We start from the raw sequence: 20,231 nt of genomic DNA on the forward strand, positions 1-20,231 counted from the left end.
TAATTAGTCAACGCTATGTAACAGGATCTTGTGTTGAAGAAGGAAATTACAGCAAAAGAAGAAGAATGGCTTCCAACGAAGAAGTTGGAATGGAAGAAGATATTTCATCGAATAAACAACCAACTACTCAATCTAATACTGGAGAAATGACAAGGCCAAATAATTTTCAAAGAATAGCCCAAAAGAAGTTGCTAGTCAAAAGCTTTCCAAGAAACAAAAAATTAGAGAAATTAGCTGTGTATTCATCTTGCAAAGTGAGAATCTATCATTCTATGATTGTTTTGCACATTGAATGATTGAAATTTGGTGTGATGTAGCTAGTTCCCTCCATCCCTATCGTGTTTGATGTGTATATATGTGATAACAGTACTAGTGCATGAGTTCATCCCATGCATCGGAACAATATGTACTTTTTAATCTGGATAGCATCATTCATAGCAGTGTCTAAAATAATGCTATCAAGTTGTCAACATTACTTAAAATTATTAGTTTGAAACTTTTTCTTGTCAGACAATTTCCACCAGGGCACTTGCCAAATTCACCAATTACAAATTTTAAATATTTAAAATTGAATTTTGTTAATTAATTCCATTTAAAAATTGTTATAATGTTTAGAAAGTAACCATGTGTGTGCAATTTTTTAAGTTTTAACTCATAAATTGGCCCAGAGCAAGTACTGCCCACACTCATTTTGGAAAAGTTTCACTTTATACGTTTGATTCAACTTGTAATATCAAATACTACTACATTTGCCAATGAAACATAAGCAAAACAAATTAATTTTTTCATTAGAACCACAATAGTATGAAGTATTTTAAAACCAATACTTAATGTGTCGTTATATATTAAAATGTAAGTAATAATTGGTGTTTTCTGGTATTACTGAAATCTAATTTATCTTGATTAATTGTAATGTTTGTTGCATTATTAGTCATGTTTCTTGTTTTGTGTGTTTCAGTTTGAGGGCTGCAAGTGCAATGGGTGGAAGAATCCAAACCCCCCACCAGCACCTCCTCGTGTCGATGTTTCTCAGCCTCTAGCAAGTCTCACAGATCCATGTCGTAGCTGTTCACATGCTCTTGGTATTAATATATTCAGCTTTTTTGGGGGGATATCAAATTACATGTATAGTGGTTTAATATTTTTGTTTAAGAATAATAAGATGAAATAAGCAAAAGCTATATATTTTTATTATTATTATTATTATTGATCCAGATATTTTTAGATTTCATATCCGAGAATGATATTTTTTCAAAAAAGAATCTTCAAGAAAATTCCTGTTAATGCTAACTGAACAGTATGTGGCATAGATATCCATATAAAATGTAGCACAACATTTACCAAATGATTTCAGTGTTATTCTAGGATGAGAAATTAATTTATAATTTTTTTGTTTGTTTTTTTAAATGTATATCAGTATTTGTCAGTGGCAAAAGCTTCAGATACATGTAGGCATTTTCTTTTGTTAAGAATGTGCTTTTTGTCATGCCTTGTTATCAACAATGTGATCGAAGTATGTGGTACATGTAATTGTTTTAGTTTTAATTTAAACAACAAATTTAAAAATCCTACCCTACTTTACTGATTCAGCCGTAATGTTATTTATTGTTATATGTAAGCACTCATACATATGGATTTTTATTTGTAGGGGCGAGACGTAGCCTAGTGGTAAAGCGCTCACTTGATGCGCGGTCGTTTTGGGATTGATCCCCGTCAGTGGGCCCATTGGGCTATTTCTCGCTCCAGCCAGTGCACCACGACTGGTACATCTCAGGCCGTGGTATGTCCTATCCTGTCTATGGGATCATCCCATTTGGATGGTGCATATAGATCATCCCTTGCTGCTAATCGAAAAGAGTAGCCCATGAAGTGGCGACAGCAGGTTTCCTCTCTCAATATCTGTGTGGTTCGTAACCATATGTTTCACGCCATATAACCGTAAATAAAATGTGTTGAGTGCATCATTAAATAAAACATTTAAACATTTAAGTCATACATCTGGATTGTTATTTGTAGGTACACATGTGTCCCATCTGGAGAGCACGGATGAGGAGGAGCTGAACCGGTTGCTGCGCATCGTGGTGGATGTTGAGAATCTCTTTCTGTGTGTGCACCGTGAGGAGGATGCTGAGACCAAGCAAGTCTACTTCTACCTGTTCAGGGTACGAATCACGTTACTTCTAACATGGATACAATCCCATGTCTAAATACTGTACAAACAAATGTCATTTTAGCAGATCTAGCTCATGTAACAATTGATATTTTGTTACAAAATAACTGGGTTTTTGCAATTTTTTAAGTTTTAATAGATAATTTGTCGAAATTTCTGCCCTGTTTTAGGTTTAAAGAAGAGCCCTAGGTTTATCCATTGTTAATATATATAGATTTTATAATGTCTTGAGATTTTATTACATATTATCAATTTTCTTATTTTAATATCAAGTGATTTACTTTTAGGTTAATATCTATATGTTATCAGATATATAACCTGCTTTACACTTGACCACTGCAGGGCCAGATGTAATACCATATAGGTGCCCTTTTGTAACAGTGGTATGTGTAACTGTATGTTTGTTTTTCTTTGACACAACTGTGGCTTGTTTTGAGAATCGTACAGTGGTATATAATTTATAGTACTTAGTGTGGATAATTAATTTCCTATTTTCTTTTTAACAGCTTTTACGGAAGTGTATTCTCAACATGAGCATCCCTAACATTGAGGGTCCTCTGGGAAACCCGCCTTTTGAAAAGCCAAGCATAGCCAAGGTTTGTTGTTGTTATCATCATAATAGTGGTCTAGAGAAAGTCCAACACTATTGAAACCCACCCTAACGTTTAGTTGATACTTAGTAATTGTTGGTCCTTTGAATGTTGGTATAAATAATTGTTATTTTGTCTTAATGATTGGTTTGGATTTAATTATTACATGACGATAGATGTGTTTACTCATTTCAGGGTGTGACTAACTTTGTCATGTACAAATTTGGTCACCTGCATCAGAAGGAGTGGCAGACAATGTATGATTTGGCCAAAATGTTTCTTCACTGTCTGAATCACTGGAAACTGGAAACACCGGCCAGTCGAGCACAGCACACCGGCACGGATGACATGAATGCTTACAAGGTGAATTACACGCGGTATGTTCTGCCATCTTACCAACTGGGTGCCATATAGCTGAGAGACCATGTGTGTCATCACAGTTTGTGCTATAACTCTTATTCCATCACCTTAGCAAGTATTTGTTGTTACTCATTTGTCAGTATATTTATAAATATAATAGACATTTACTCAAACATGTAAATGTCATTTGACATTATCATGTTATGTGTTTTTAGTGATAAGAATATTGAATTTAGTTTTAAAATTTATTAATCCCTTACCAATGCAACCTATAGGTTTCATCTCTGTGCATCTGTCTGTCTGTCTGTCCCACATATAGTTTACCAGATGTGGGGTTTTTTACAATGCATTAAGACAGTTTGTGTATAGCTTAATCATGTACTGTTGTACATCAGGTTTGACTTTCATGGTTATGGTCTTTGAACTTAGAAGATATGAAATTTTGTTTTCCATACTTTGTTTTTGCAATGCCACAAGATACGGAGCTACCATTTTGTGTATAGCTTTATCATGTTCTGTTACAGATCAAGTTTGACTTACATTGCAATTTACCTATTTTTCACTGACTTTTGACCCTTGAACTTAGGCAATATGAACATTTATTGAACCCGGTAAGGGCCATGTTTTGCTTTAGCAGTACTCCCAGAATACCTGTTTCATTATACTAAATGATATAGTGCCACTGATTTTCTTATCTACTGGTTTACAAGTCTGGGGTTTTTTTTTTTTATTGAAGGTGGTTGTGTTACTGTCACGTACCCGCTTTCTGTGATAGTCTGCCAAGATACGAGACCACATTGATATTCGGACGGACACTGCTGCGCTCTGTGTTTCAAACTATGAGGAAACAACTCCTCGACAAGTTCCGAGCCGAGAAGGAGAAGATGCCTCCGGACAAACGAACACTTGTTCTCACTCATTTCCCAAGGTTTACTTTGACTGGTGTTTGTGTTTTTGTGGCAAATAATTGTCTTAATGCACAATCATCTAGTGTTTTTCCTAGCTTGTTTTAGCATGGTGCAGCACCATGCCTCGGTAGTCTAACACCATCTTGTTTTAGCACGGTGCAGCACCATGCCTCGGTAGTCTAGCACCATCTTGTTTTAGCACGGTGCAGCACCATGCCTCGGTAGTCTAGCACCATCTTGTTTTAGCACGGTGCAGCACCATGCCTCGGTAGTCTAGCACCATCTTGTTTTAGCACGGTGCAGCACCATGCCTCGGTAGTCTAGCACCATCTTGTTTTAGCACGGTGCAGCACCATTAGTCTAGCACGGTGCACGGTGCACCTCGGTATGCCTCGTTTTAGCACGGTGCAGCACCATCCTCGGTAGTTAGCACCATCTTGTTTTAGCAGCAGCCCATGCCTCGGTAGTCTAGCACCATCTTGTTTTAGCACGGTGCAGCACCATGCCTCGGTAGTCTAGCACCATCTTGTTTTAGCACGGTGCAGCACCATGCCTCGGTAGTCTAGCACCATCTTGTTTTAGCACGGTGCAGCACCATGCCTCGGTAGTCTAACACCATCTTGTTTTAGCACGGTGCAGCACCATGCCTCGGTAGTCTAACACCATCTTGCCTTAATCAGCACCATGCTGCCCTGAGATTAAACAAGCCTTTTTTCACTAATTAATTCTAAAATTGCCTTTATAAAACACCCAAAAAGGTATTATTAATTAATCAAATATGCCTTTTAGATCTTTTGCCATTCATTTATTAAAGCAAGCACATAAATTACATTAATGGTTATTTCAATTAATTTTTGTGTATTTTTAATGAAAAACAAGTGCCCCGAAAATGGTGAAAATGCCCCAAAAGTGTTTGGTCTACCATGCCTTGCCAAATTTCTAGGGAAATCACTATCATCTCTTGCGAAAAACAAGAAATTATTATTAGGAATTAGTTATCAGTATGCAGAAATCAGGCTTCTGAAGATGGCTAGAGTGATAGTTTCTCTCGGTTGTCGCTCGCATAAGTATAGCTTGTGTAACACATTTTCTATTCACGCATTGAATTTATGACATCGTTTACCTGATTATGATGGGTTATGTAAAAACTAAATGGGTTACCTGAATTTGTTTTTGCATAACCAATAAATGGTTTACGCACATTTTCAATTCTCAGATACCTGGAAATGTCCATGAATTTGACATTTATTACTTTCAAGGACTTGCTTGACAGCTGTTGGTGAACATGACATGGTTCACTCAGCTCTTGATATATCAACAGGGCTTCTACAATGGCCATGGGATCAGTGATTTCAAAAATGTACTACCCATGATTAAAAATCCACTAGCCCTACTTTAAGTAAATACAATTTTACTAATAGGAGTAATCAGATATGTCACCTAAAGAAAGAGATGGAGTTTAAAAACCCTTAGATTTAGGGGGGTGGGTGGGCAGGATATTATAAGTTGTAGAAGCATCACGAGGGGTATATGGCTTTTTATGTACCCTCTGTGTGTTCTTTTACCCCGAGCCGAAGGCGAGGGGGTAAAAGAACACACAGAGGGTACATAAAACGCCATATACCCCGAGAGATGCTTCTACAACGAATTTATCTTGCCGACATGTTAAACCATATAGCTAAATAATCAAAATAACGCCAGACAATAATTTTAACAATTTATTAACGAAGCCGTACCACGCGGACGCGAACGAAACCACTTGCCAGTGACGAAAAATAGTTCCATCGATAAACGAGTTTTTAACTTCAAATGTTTGTAATACGAAATTGTCTGAAACAGATATTAATAAAAAAATAATTAAAAAACACTTTTTTTTATCAGAAATGTATGTAGTAAAAAAATAAAAATATTAAAAACAAAAAAACAACTGTTGCTAATCGCGCATTAATACAATAACACCACGACCGTAATTAGGTGGCCGAGTTCAACATTGCAGCTTTTAAAAATATTGAAATAGTGTATTTTATAGTAAAAATAAAATTAATTATGTATACTTGATTGATTATCAATGTTATTTATAATCTAATTATTGCTTTAGAATTAACTGGGGCGGCTGGAAACTGTTGGAAATTACAGACGGGGTATAAGAGAATTTGGCTCCGCCCACAGGGGGATAAGGGATTTGTCCAACGGCAAACAACCAATGAGATTAAAGAATTTTACATGAAGGCGAGATAATCATATTTACAAAACAGACTTAAATACAGCATTTGGCAACTTTTTGTTTCACTAGCCATCGGGCATGGCGATAGTAGTTATTGAATATCACTAGAGTGGGTCTACCATAATCTAGAAGCCCTGTGTCAAACACATTCTGCTCATTTGTCTGCATGTTTGAAACATCAGTAGAGGCAGTTCTTTTTGACATAACCAAATATCTCTGCGTAGAGCTTTACATTTACACATAAATATAACCAAGACTAAAAAAAAATTACATTGATGGTTGGTCTCATGATTACCTAAAATTGTCAGTGACTTTGCATTCCTATATCACACAAGTCTTGTTAAGTCCACAAAAACAATATTACAAGTGTATTGTAAATTTTTATAACTGAAATAATTATAATGATTGACCATATCATTTAGTTCTTGCAAGTATGAACAGAAACAAAATGCTGTGTACACATTTGTGTGACTTATACATAATGTTTTTTTATTATTACTATTATTATTTTTATTAGTAGTATTAGTAGTAGTAGTATTATTATTATTAGTATTATTCATACGTGCATGAATGAAAAACTAGTTACAAACAAGCCTTAATTACTTGTTTTGTTGCATACAGGTTTTTATCGATGTTAGAAGAGGAAGTTTATGGTACCAGCTCTCCAATATGGGACCCAGAATTTTCTCAGAATCCAGCCAACATTCCCATGTCACCAACACAAGGTTCTCAATACATTTTAAACTTTATACTGTCGATATGCATTAATTTATTATCATTACTATATATGTAGTGCCAACATTCCCATGTCACCAACACACGGTTCTCAATACATTTTAAACTTTATACTGTCAATATGCATTAATTTATTATCATTATTATATATGTAGTGCCAACATTCCCATGTCACCAACACACGGTTCTCAATACATTTTAAACTTTATACTGTCGATATGCATTAATTTATTATCATTATTATATATGTAGTGCCAACATTCCCATGTCACCAACACAAGGTTCTCAATACGTTTTAAACTTTATACTGTCGATATGCATTAATTTATTATCATTATTATATATGTAGTGCCAACATTCCCATTTCACCAACACACGGTTCTCAATACATTTTAAACTTTATACTGTCGATATGCATTAATTTATTATCATTATTATATATGTAGTGCCAACATTCCCATTTCACCAACACACGGTTCTCAATACATTTTAAACTTTATACTGTCGATATGCATTAATTTATTATCATTACTATATATGTAGTGCCAACATTCCCATTTCACCAACACACGGTTCTCAATACATTTTAAACTTTATGCTGTCGATATGCATTAATTTATTATCATTACTATATATGTAGTGCCAACATTCCCATGTCACCAACACACGGTTCTCAATACATTTTAAACTTTATGCTGTCGATATGCATTCATTTATTATCATTACTATATATGTAGTGCCAACATTCCCATGTCACCAACACACGGTTCTCAATACATTTTAAACTTTATGCTGTCGATATGCATTAATTTATTATCATTACTATATATGTAGTGCCAACATTCCCATGTCACCAACACACGGTTCTCAATACATTTTAAACTTTATACTGTCGATATGCATTAATTTATTATCATTACTATATATGTAGTGCCAACATTCCCATGTCACAAACACAAGGTTCTCAATACATTTTAAACTTTATACTGTCGATATGCATTAATTTATTATCATTACTATATATGTAGTGCCAACATTCCCATGTCACCAACACACGGTTCTCAATACATTTTAAACTTTATGCTGTCGATATGCATTATTTTATTATCATTACTATATATGTAGTGCCAACATTCCCATTTCACCAACACACGGTTCTCAATACATTTTAAACTTTATACTGTCGATATGCATTAATTTATTATCATTACTATATATGTAGTGCCAACATTCCCATGTCACCAACACAAGGTTCTCAATACGTTTTAAACTTTATACTGTCGATATGCATTAATTTATTATCATTATTATACATGTAGTGCCAACATTCCCATGTCACCAACACAAGGTTCTCAATACATTTTAAACTTTATGCTGTCGATATGCATTAATTTATTATCATTACTATATATGTAGTGCCAACATTCCCATTTCACCAACACACGGTTCTCAATACATTTTAAACTTTATGCTGTCGATATGCATTAATTTATTATCATTACTATATATGTAGTGCCAACATTCCCATGTCACCAACACAAGGTTCTCAATACATTTTAAACTTTATGCTGTCGATATGCATTCATTTATTATCATTACTATATATGTAGTGCCAACATTCCCATGTCACCAACACACGGTTCTCAATACATTTTAAACTTTATACTGTCGATATGCATTCATTTATTATCATTACTATATATGTAGTGCCAACATTCCCATGTCACCAACACAAGGTTCTCAATACATTTTAAACTTTATACTGTCGATATGCATTAATTTATTATCATTACTATATATGTAGTGCCAACATTCCCATGTCACCAACACAAGGTTCTCAATACGTTTTAAACTTTATGCTGTCGATATGCATTAATTTATTATCATTATTATACATGTAGTGCCAACATTCCCATGTCACCAACACAAGGTTCTCAATACATTTTAAACTTTATGCTGTCGATATGCATTAATTTATTATCATTACTATATATGTAGTGCCAACATTCCCATGTCACCAACACACGGTTCTCAATACATTTTAAACTTTATGCTGTCGATATGCATTCATTTATTATCATTACTATATATGTAGTGCCAACATTCCCATGTCACCAACACAAGGTTCTCAATACATTTTAAACTTTATGCTGTCGATATGCATTCATTTATTATCATTACTATATATGTAGTGCCAACATTCCCATGTCACCAACACACGGTTCTCAATACATTTTAAACTTTATACTGTCGATATGCATTCATTTATTATCATTACTATATATGTAGTGCCAACATTCCCATGTCACCAACACAAGGTTCTCAATACGTTTTAAACTTTATACTGTCGATATGCATTAATTTATTATCATTATTATACATGTAGTGCCAACATTCCCATGTCACCAACACAAGGTTCTCAATACATTTTAAACTTTATACTGTCAATATGCATTAATTTATTATCATTATTATAGATGTAGTGCCAGCATTCCCATGTCACCAACACAAGGTTCTCAATACATTTTAAACTTTATGCTGTCGATATGCATTAATTTATTATCATTACTATATATGTAGTGCCAACATTCCCATTTCACCAACACAAGGTTCTCAATACATTTTAAACTTTATACTGTCGATATGCATTAATTTATTATCATTACTATACATGTAGTAACTGAAATAAATAGAATAACATTTTATTATTTGGTGCTAGGTAATTGTTTTAAATAAAATAATATTATGTTTTAAGTAGACTACTTTATGATGTTACATAAACGTGTTAGAAAGCCAGATGATTCATCATGCAGAATACTGGTATTAACTTTGTACATTTTGTTTATTGAAAAGTGGAGATGAGTAATAATTAAACACTTAGTCATAAAGGAATAACAGAAGAAATTCTCACCAGTACTGGTCGTCCACTAAAGATTTTCTAATGAAAACGTTTCTACTAGTAAATTAAATTACTTAGTTTGTAATTTGTTATGGGTTTATAGATAAAAATGTAATGCTTCCATTTCAAAGCAAATGGTAATAATAATTTGCAACTTTGAGATGTCACAATTAAAATGTTTTTTGAAATACTTTTTTGACATAATCTTACACATTATTTTTTTTTGCTTACATTATAAATTTTGGCAAATAAAATGTGCTTTTGGTTGTCATGGTATTTCTAGTGTTTTAAAATTAATTGTGTGCCATACAAAATGGTGTGTACCTCATAAACTAGAGTATATGACTTTAACACTAAACATGTTTTTTAATATCTTCCTTGTTCACTTATTTGAATATGTTAACTTTCAGGATCTGCTCCAGGCATGAGTGGATTGAACCGGTTCATGACCTTGACCCCGTCTTCAGCTTCGTCTGGTGATGGCTTCACGTCCATCAATATCAGTCCAGGATTCCCTACCAGGAGGCCGTCCAAGTCTTCAGAGCTTGGTAACTATTTGAGTATATTATCGAGTACTCCGTCACTATTAATGTCTTGAGGGGCGAGATGTAGCCCAGAGGTAGAGTGTTCGCTTGATGCGCGGTCGGTCTAGGATCGATCCCCGTCAATGGACTATTTCTTGTTCAAGCCAGTGCTCCACAACTGGTGTAACAAAGGCCGTGGTATGTACTATCTTGTCTTTTTGATGGTGCATATAGAAGATCCCTTGCTGCTAATCAAAAAGAGTAGCCCATGCAGTGGCGACAGCGGGTTTGACTCTCGATAACTGTAAATAAAATTTGTTGAGTGCGTCGTTAAATAAAATATTTCCTTCCTATTAATGTCTTGTGATATGATTATTTTTTGGTAATTCTCTTCTTTTTTAAAGTAAAAGAAACATTTGTGACATTTTCATTATTTTTGACGTTTCATGCCGATTTTGTTTTTCATAATGATAACTGGAGTCCTAACTTTAAGTGGTGAGTGAAAATTTAATCTCTGTTGCAGCTGCTAGTACTGGTGAGAAAAGGAAGGTAGAAGAAGGAATATTCCTTGAAGACATCAAAAGGAAGAAAGTTGAAGGAGATGTTACTGCTGATTTTGTCACTGAGATTGTCTCCACAATGACAGTGTTAGACCCGAGTGCTATGGTTGGTCCAGAGGTAATAAGACTTTCTTATTTTTTTAAAAAGTAAATCCACATGGACTGTTACACACTAGTATTACACTGAAAATAGGAGGCCATTCCAGAATAATAGGCAACTATATCTACATAATACAGTGACATGTATAATGTGAGCATGAAAACTATTTGGCAGTGGTAGCAGCAATAGCCACCAAATATTGCCACCTACCACCTACTAATAAAACCATTGCCACAGTGACAGATAAAAATCTTAAGTAGAGAAACAATAGTTTTAAATTTTTTAATATGAATTTTCTGTAGTAAATTTGAAATGTAATTTGGAACCCTGTTTGTTGTAATTTTACACCGTGTATATATCTGTGTTATCACATGCTTACTTCGTTATATTGCTTACTGCAGGTATCACTGTATTCTCACCCTGGGGCGCGGGACGAGGCAGCTCGACAGGAGGAGTTGAAAGGTGTGATAGAGTTCCACGTCATCTCCAACTCCCTGCGAGAGAAGCCATCCCGACAACTCTACATGTGGCTCATTGGTATCCAGAATGTCTTCTCACATCAGCTACCCAGGATGCCGAAGGAGTACATCACCAGACTAGTCTTCGATCCGTGAGTTGGCTGCTCTTTGAACAGGGACTACACTTTATCAGGGCTGGTTCCGGCACTCACTAGCTGCTGACCCGAAGCTAGCACTCCTTTATCCTAACTTTAAGCTAATACTAAAATGTCTTATCTCAACAAAATGAGACACTGATTATGTCTCTTCAACCTGGTACAAAGATATTGCTGGAAGAAAAGAAAATCTTAATTATGTTATTTACTTTATGAACAAATTTTTTTTAAATTATTTTAATTACTGTATAAAAAGAGTAAAGGTTAAACTGTGTGAATATATGTTGCTTGTACATTAGTACTAAATATGAAATGTTTCCCGAGTAATAAATTATTAAAATTGATATATTTGTATTCAAATCAAAGCTATCACGGTATGTTCCCACATTATTCATAGCCTGTTAACGGAATGCCACAACAACAGAGTGTACTGGTGACCAGGACTGGATCATTTCTAGTGTATTTCTCTGTTAATACTGTGAGTTTATTACCTAGTTGATGTAATTAATATGTTACTCGATTTTCAGGAAGCACAAATGTCTGTCATTAGTTAAAGACAAGAAAGTGATTGGTGGGATTTGCTTTAGGATGTTTCCAACTCAAGGGTTCACTGAAATTGTATTCTGTGCTGTGACGTCAAATGAACAAGTCAAGGTTGGTACTGTTCATGTTATTATCCAGAAACTGTACACAATACAAACTCATGAAACTGGTGCATCAGAAACTGTATACAGTACAAACTAATTATATCAATATATCAGAAACTATGTATAGTACAAACTAATGTGATCAGTTTATCAGAAAATGTTTATAGAACAAACTAATGATATTATAGGGCTCGAATGTAAGAATTTCTCTCCCACGGCAGTGTAAAAACTAAATTTTCTTCGGTGAAATGGCTCACCAATGGCAATTTAAAGCCTACCCATGGCAATTTTTGTAAAAATTATTTTTGCAACAAATAAAAACATCTGAAAGGTTATTTTGCTGTATGCAGACATATTTTAAATGCACTAATGGTATATACTGGCAGATAATGTACACCAGACGTAAACTTTTTACCATAATTGAGCGATTTATATCCAGGGATGTGATTTTTCAGCTTTTTATCTGATTTCAGCTTTTTTGTGTAAAATAATTTTCACTGGATTTGATATGAAATGCTAAAAAATGACCTTTATACAGGTATGGTACAGAGGTTTCAACTTTTAAAAATCAGTTCAGCTTTTATTTTAAAATGCCTTATCACATCCCTTATATCTCAATGACGGCAATTGCCGTCGGTGCCATCGTTAAGTTCGATCCTTGATATTAGAGTATCAGAAACTCTATACAGTACAAACTAATGTGATTAGTGTATCAGAAATTGTATGTAGTAAAAACACTGATGAGAACGTTTATCAGAAACTGTATACAATACAAACTACTGGTAATTACATGTAGATGGCAAACCAGTAGATGTTAGGTTAACAGTATTATATTGTGCAGCATAATTATTGTGTGCTATATTAGTTCACCCAGTTTATTGGCTGCACACACATCACCATTTGACTGTTTGTTTGTTTGTTTGTTTTAGGGTTATGGGACTCACATGATGAACCACCTCAAAGATTACCACATAAGACATAGCATATTTCACTTCCTCACATTTGCTGATGAGTACGCCATTGGATACTTCAAGAAACAGGTGACTGTCAACAAAAGAGATGAGTGACAAATCATGTTGATAACAGTTAAACAAATTACACACAACACTGCAAGGATATGTTTGTGACTAATCTTTCTAATTGCAGAAGTTCATGTATTTTGGAATATTTACTTTGAAAGTAGGATAATATGTACCTGACAGAGCACTGAGGCATTTCTTAACATTTAGATCAGTTCTCACAAACTACAAGTCTTAGGTCGATGAAACTTGGTTTATAGTTGCACCTATGGATGTTCATCACAGCACACCCAAAATGTTTATGGTTTGCGAGACATTTAATTCCACACAATTCTTGTTTTTCAATAATTTGCTGAAGGAAAGTTATTTGATTAACTAGCTGTAGTCTTGTAAATAGAAGTTCAGATGTCTAAATGTGATCAGTGTAATTCTTTTAGTGTTTGGTGTGTATTGTGGTATTGTGTAATGTTGAAAAATATGTGGTGCAATGTATTTAGTAGCTTAATACTGATTTTCTTTCTACAATATTATCTTTGTGTACTGTAGGGTTTTTCAAAGGAAATCAAACTACCCAAGTCAGCCTACCTCGGTTATATCAAAGACTATGAAGGTGCAACATTAATGGGCTGCGAGCTGAACCCACGGATAAAATACACAGAGTTCTCTCAAATCATTGGCAAACAGAAACAGGTATGTGCATTTTAAAATTTTATACACATAACTAGATCCATACCTGTAGTTCTGTTTATTTAAGTGCAGTCATAAATGTTTGTATGACATTAGGTTGGTCAATGAAAAATGTTCATACTATGTTATTAGAACAATACATGGATAAAGGGCACAGCATTTCATGAGAACTGTTTTTCTGTTTGCATGTTGGTTACACAATTTTTAAATTATGCACACCTCCAATTGGTTACATGGTGCACCATTATGTTCTAACATTAAAGTTATTATATCAGTAGTCAGATTGAAAATCAGAACTCTTGTGAACCGACTTTTAAGTTTGTTATATGGTATTTTGAAATGTTGTCCCCATATGAATATTTAACAATGCCTTAGTACAAATATTAAATTGGTTGTTGGATACCTTTCAGTGTTTACAATTCAGAGTTGTTGTTTTTTACTGATACAAAATATTAGGTTATTGAGTTCTTAAAGGCATATTGTTACAGACCACTGACCTATTTAATGGTTTAACAAAGTATTACCTGAACAAAAAATAGTTTGATTTGTCCCTAAATGTACTTTATTCAACCATCTTCATAACCATCATACTCCATTTATTAATGACATTTTATAAAAATAAATGAATTATGGCAGTGGTCCATAATTCAAAAACTAAAATTTCCCAGAGGGATGACATGGATTTCACTCCATCATGGTTCAGTTAAGGTGATGCGATAGCTAGATTTGGTTTCCAACAATTAATGTAATTTTTATTTATTATCCATTTTTAGAGAAATAAGGTCCTTAAATCTGTGACAGTATGCCTTTAAATCAGAAGGTATTTATTTTCCCAAAGGTACACATTTTTAGGTTTCAGTTCTTGCTTTGTGTTTTCAGATTATCAAGGAGTTAATAAAGAGGAAACAGGAACAGCTGCAAAAAGTCTACCCAGGCTTATCTTGTTTCAAAGATGGTGTGCGACAAATACCAGTTGAAAGTATTCCTGGAGTCACAGAAGCAGGGTGGAAACCAAGCCCAGAGAAAGAAAAAAGGTTGAAAATTGTGAATAATATGTGTGTATCAGGGAACAATATTTCAAAATATTATATATATCTAAATCTTAGGTAACCAGAAGTCAGTTCATGGGATTTTTACCTAGTGTTTGGTTATGTGAATTATATTTGCATAACCTAATCAGTTATCTCAAGCATGTATTGAATTAAAATTTTAAGGACAACATTTCCATGTGATACGGTAAGTTAAAGCAAAAAAATATATAAAATTAAAATATTTAATGCAAATCATTGATGAAAAGATTCTGTGGTTAAGTGACTTTCAGAATGTTTACAGTTATAGTGTAACTTATTGGTGGTTCACTAAATGTTGTATAACCAATGAGCGAACAGAACAATGGTTCTCATTCCAAGAACCGATCTTAAGACTACTATAGCCATTAATACCTACCATCATGACCTTAATTTTTCTACAATCGCCAGCCTGTTCCACAATGTGGCATTGCTTACTGTCGTCGTAAATTATGGTGAAATTTTACAATTGGTATGAGGCAGTTGTAAACCACCAATATAGATGTCAAATGGCAGTTAGATGATAATTTGTAACATTTTCTAAGAATGATAATAACTCTTTTTATAAAAATGGATTTAATATCCACCAAATACTTTTTATGAAACTTGGCGTTCAATGAAAAACATTTTAGGCCATACGATATTCATACGAAAATATGGGAGATAACTCTCATGTCTTATGCATTCAGTAATTATCGCTTGGCAAATAAACTGACAGTTACTTCATGGATGTCCTATAGCAGTGAATACATCCAAGATGTTCTGAATGGTCTGTAACCAATTTGTTATTTAACTAATTCGCAAACAAGATTTTAATCGTTAAAGGGGCACTTATGACTACCGTAATGTTACTTTGTGGATGAATGTAAAGTTTGTGTGTACCAGCCGTAAAACTTGCCTTAAGTCACTACAATTAATTTTAGCTATGATTCTTTTATGGAACAGGGCCTTGTATAGCGAACACTTGTCTAAATTTTATCAATGTGGAACATAAACAATGCCACTTTAAATAGAAACCATTTCGGTACTGCTTCAGGCAGATACAGTTTGATGAGAGAGCATAGATAATTACTTGTATTGGTTTATTAATGTAGATGGTGTTTATTATTAAAGACTGATTTATGTTCAAATTACTCCAAAATCAGATAATTTAATTGTCTGAAAATTATAATTAATAACTACATATATATGTGTTATGAACTAGTTATGGTTATATAATTACAAACTTTCCGAATTTATATGATTTACTGTATTCTGATTGGCTGATGTCACTAAAAAAACCAAGCGTTATCCTTCCATAAACCTCATAAAAATACATCATCACGGAAGACCAAGAAGAACGAAAGAAATTATTTTTGAGTGTTTTAAGGTACACTTCTTGTACTGTTTGTAATTATAAGAATTGTTTCTAATTTTTTAAGAATTTATCGATGTATAAAAGTCACAAATGTAGTATAAAATCGCTACATCGATAAATTCCTAAAAAATGAGAAACAATTCTTATAGGTATTAATGGTTCTTTCAAGCGGCGATATTATTGTATTATTTACTTTGAACACAATAAATATCCGGGGTTGTTGTATTTTTAGCAAGGAGGCGTTTCAAGATCCTGACCAATTATATAACACCTTGAAGACCATTCTTCAGCAAGTTAAGGTTGGTACACATCAAAGTGCTCTGTACATAAGATATCTAGTTTATCACATGTATCACCAGCCAGCCCAGGGAGCAATAGAAGTGGCCGCTGAAGATAGTGGCTGCTGAAGATAATTTAGAAGAATGTGAAGATGACTGTTAAATAGGTGTAACTGCTCGAGTAGGTTAACGGTATGCTAAATTTAACTTCTTCCATGTATCTTGTGTACATGTAGAAATCTGATTTATTGTACTTACACTTTTCATAAAAACTTGAGCTTAACAGAATTTAATAGTTCTTCCATGTTTGTGTTTCATACTGTGCAGAATCATCAAAGTGCTTGGCCATTCCAAAGACCCGTCGACAAATCTGAGGCACCAGACTACTATGATCACATCAAATTTCCAATGGGTAATGTCTCTTCAGAGTTTGTAATGTTTTTGGTGATAGTTTTTAAGTAGATGTTGCCATGTACTCTCTAGCTGTGATGCTTTAAGAACTCTTGCTGGGCAGATGATTTTTCACATGTGTGTTACTTTTCTGGTTGTGAAAGCATCAACTGTTTAATTTATCTCTTATTTTTAAAAAATGATCATTAAAAACAAATGAAAAAAGTAATCAAAATAAGTCTCATCAATATTTTTATACAATGAATTACTTGCCCAATGTCATCAGCTTTACTAATAACTTTTATTATTATTATTTTAATTTGTTTTAAATATAAAGTTTTATATTAAGCAGTTATTTCCACACAATTCTTGTTAATTTGTGAAACGTATGCACTTGTCTAGGCTATAAACCGGCGTCATGGTTAGGCCATCGGTCTACAGGCTGGTAGGTACTGGGTTCGGATCCCAGTCGATCCCAGTCGAGGCATGGAATTTTTAATCCAGATACCGATTTCAAACTCTGAGTTAGTGCGCTGCTAGGCTCAATGGATAGGTGTAAAGCACTTGCACTGACCAGTGATCCATAACTGGTTCCTGCCTGTGGGAAGCATAAATAAAAGATCCCTTGCTGCTAATCGGAAAGAGTAGCCCATGTAGTGGTGACAGCGGGTTTCCTCTCAAAATCTGTGTGGTCCTTAACCATATGTCTGATGCAATATAACCGTAAATAAAAAATGTGTTGAGTGCGTCGTTAAATAAAACATTTCTTTCTTTCTTTCTTTGTCTAGGCTATAAAGTTCTGACATATTAAACTTTTTATTTTCTTCAGATCTCAAGACAATGGGAGAGAGACTGAAGAACAGGTATTACTGCCATAAACGATTGTTTATCGCAGACATGAACCGAATTTTCACAAACTGTCGGTCATACAATGACCCGGACACTGAATACTACAAGTGTGCTAATTCTTTCGAAAAGGTCTTCAATACAAAACTCAAAGAAATGGGACTAGTTGACAAATGAAAGGTTGAAGTGTTATATGGACAGTTGGCTCTTTAGCCGATAAAGATTACCGATAGCCATGACAGGCTAACTGGCAATACTATGTCAAAGAAGTGTTGAGAACTTAAAGCATATTGCTTTTCCGGCATGAGACCAGATGAGCCATTCAGCTAATGGGCCAGAGATTGTTTTAGTTGTAGAATATAGCTTTGCCATCATGAGACGAAGATGAGAAATTCAGTGTGGACAGCTAATGGGCCAGAGAAGGTTTGGAGGATAGAATTAGGTTTTCCAGCATGAGAAAAGATAAGCCATTCAGTTAGGACAGCTAATGGGCCAGAGAAATTTTGGATGATCAAATTAGGTTTTCCAGCATGAGAAAAGATGAGCCATTCAGTTTGGACAGCTAATGGGCCAGAGAATTTCTGGATGATAGAATTAGGTTTTTCAGCATGAGAAAAGATGAGTCATTCAGTTTGGACAGCTAAAGGGCCAGAGAAGTTTTGGATGATAGAATTAGGTTTTTCAGCATTAAAAAAGATGAGCCATTCAGTTTGGACAGCTAATGGGCCAGAGAAGTTTTGGATGATAGAATTAGGTTTTTCAGCATTAAAAAAGATGAGCCATTCAGTTTGGACAGCTAATGGGCCAGAGAATGATAGAATTAGGTTTTTCAGCATGATAGATGATCATTCAGTTTTAATGGGCCAGAGAAGTTTTGGATGATAGAAAGGTTTTTTCAGCATGAGAAAAGATGAGTCATTCAGTTTGGACAGCTAATGGGCCAGAGAAGTTTTGGATGATAGAATTAGGTTTTTCAGCATTAAAAAAGATGAGCCATTCAGTTTGGACAGCTAATGGGCCAGAGAAGTTTTGGATGATAGAATTAGGTTTTTCAGCATTAAAAAAGATGAGCCATTCAGTTTGGACAGCTAATGGGCCAGAGAAGTTCTGGATGATAGAATTAGGTTTTTCAGCATGAGAAAAGATGAGCCATTCAGTTTGAACAGCTAATGGGCCAGAGAAGTTTTGGATGATAGAATTAGGTTTTTTAGCTATAAAAAAGATGAGCCATTCAGTTTGGACAGCTAATGGGCCAGAGAAGTTCTGGATGATAGAATTAGGTTTTTCAGCTATAAAAAAGATGAGCCATTCAGTTTGGACAGCTAATGGGCCAGAGAAATTTTGGATGATCAAATTAGGTTTTCCAGCATGAGAAAAGATGAGCCATTCAGTTTGGACAGCTAATGGGCAGATATTCTGGAAGATAACTAGCTGTCTTGGTGCTACAATAGTGAAAGCAGATTGGTGTGCATCCTGTATATATGTTTGTGTCATGGACTCAGAGCTCAGGACCCAAACATATAAAATGTTTTTTAAGGTCTCTATTCAAGTCTTAGCAAACATCTTGACACTTTTGACATAACGACAATTCATACAAACTGCATGCATGTGATGTCATAAAAGATTGGAGTCTAGACTTAAACATTTTATAAGCACAAGCCCAGATGTGATCACGTTTTTTTAAACTTCTGTATTGTACAAGGTATATATTTAACAGTTGAAGGAAAATTCAAATTGTTTTCATGATAAAATGTATTTGTGCACAGGAATATTTTCTTGCATGTATATATATCATTATGTGGTCCTTGATCCACACTGGTCAACACCAATTGGGTCATTGGGTTTAGGCTGTTTTTATTAAAATATGTTGGATAGGTTTGGGGGTTTTCTTTGCAAAATAAGAAAATTACGAAATTGTTGTCAGTTCTAGTCACAACTAGTCTGCAGGATTATTTGACAGTCATTACCAAGGGCAATATGGTGTGTGAATGTTACACTGGTGAATAGATTGCAATTACTACACATTTGGTTGTCCATTTGTATATAATATTGTTCAGTAGGAAACAAATGTGAGATGTCCAGTGGAAATTCATTTGTTTTAGCACTTCATATAAACACTTGGTGAACATGTATGTTAGCAATTGTCATGTATGAAAAAGTGTCATTTAATAGTAATATAGATGGTATTACAGTATTCCTTACCCCTACCCCAAATGAAGAAATTAGATCAAACAAAAAGTCACAGAATATATGATAA

At 34.4% G+C, this 20,231-nt stretch overlaps 1 protein-coding gene across 1 annotated transcript; it reads left to right on the plus strand.

Moving 5' to 3' along the window:
• Positions 1–75: 75 nt before the first annotated feature.
• Positions 76–18,780, plus strand: LOC121378880 (histone acetyltransferase KAT2A-like). The gene is made up of 17 exons (XM_041507236.1): positions 76–254; positions 959–1,082; positions 2,017–2,162; positions 2,677–2,766; positions 2,956–3,137; positions 3,857–4,048; positions 6,874–6,977; positions 10,297–10,434; positions 10,934–11,088; positions 11,472–11,680; positions 12,211–12,337; positions 13,260–13,370; positions 13,896–14,039; positions 14,916–15,070; positions 16,693–16,759; positions 17,066–17,150; positions 17,958–18,780. The coding sequence occupies exons 1-17, from the start codon at positions 90–92 to the stop codon at positions 18,149–18,151; spliced, it is 2,388 nt and encodes a 795-aa protein (XP_041363170.1). The 5' UTR covers positions 76–89; the 3' UTR covers positions 18,152–18,780.
• Positions 18,781–20,231: the final 1,451 nt, after the last annotated feature.

This window comes from Gigantopelta aegis, chromosome 8, assembly GCF_016097555.1.
Source record: "Gigantopelta aegis isolate Gae_Host chromosome 8, Gae_host_genome, whole genome shotgun sequence".
Lineage (NCBI taxonomy): Eukaryota > Metazoa > Mollusca > Gastropoda > Neomphalida > Peltospiridae > Gigantopelta > Gigantopelta aegis.

Excerpts from the sequence above, each read along its gene's own strand:
- LOC121378880 (XM_041507236.1), top strand. The coding sequence starts at position 90 with ATGGAAGAAGATATTTCATCGAATAAACAACCAACTACTCAATCTAAT. Across the intron at positions 11,089-11,471 it reads GTGCTATGGTTGGTCCAGAG|GTATCACTGTATTCTCACCC; the intron begins GTAATAAGACTT and ends TGCTTACTGCAG. Across the intron at positions 12,338-13,259 it reads CGTCAAATGAACAAGTCAAG|GGTTATGGGACTCACATGAT; the intron begins GTTGGTACTGTT and ends TGTTTGTTTTAG.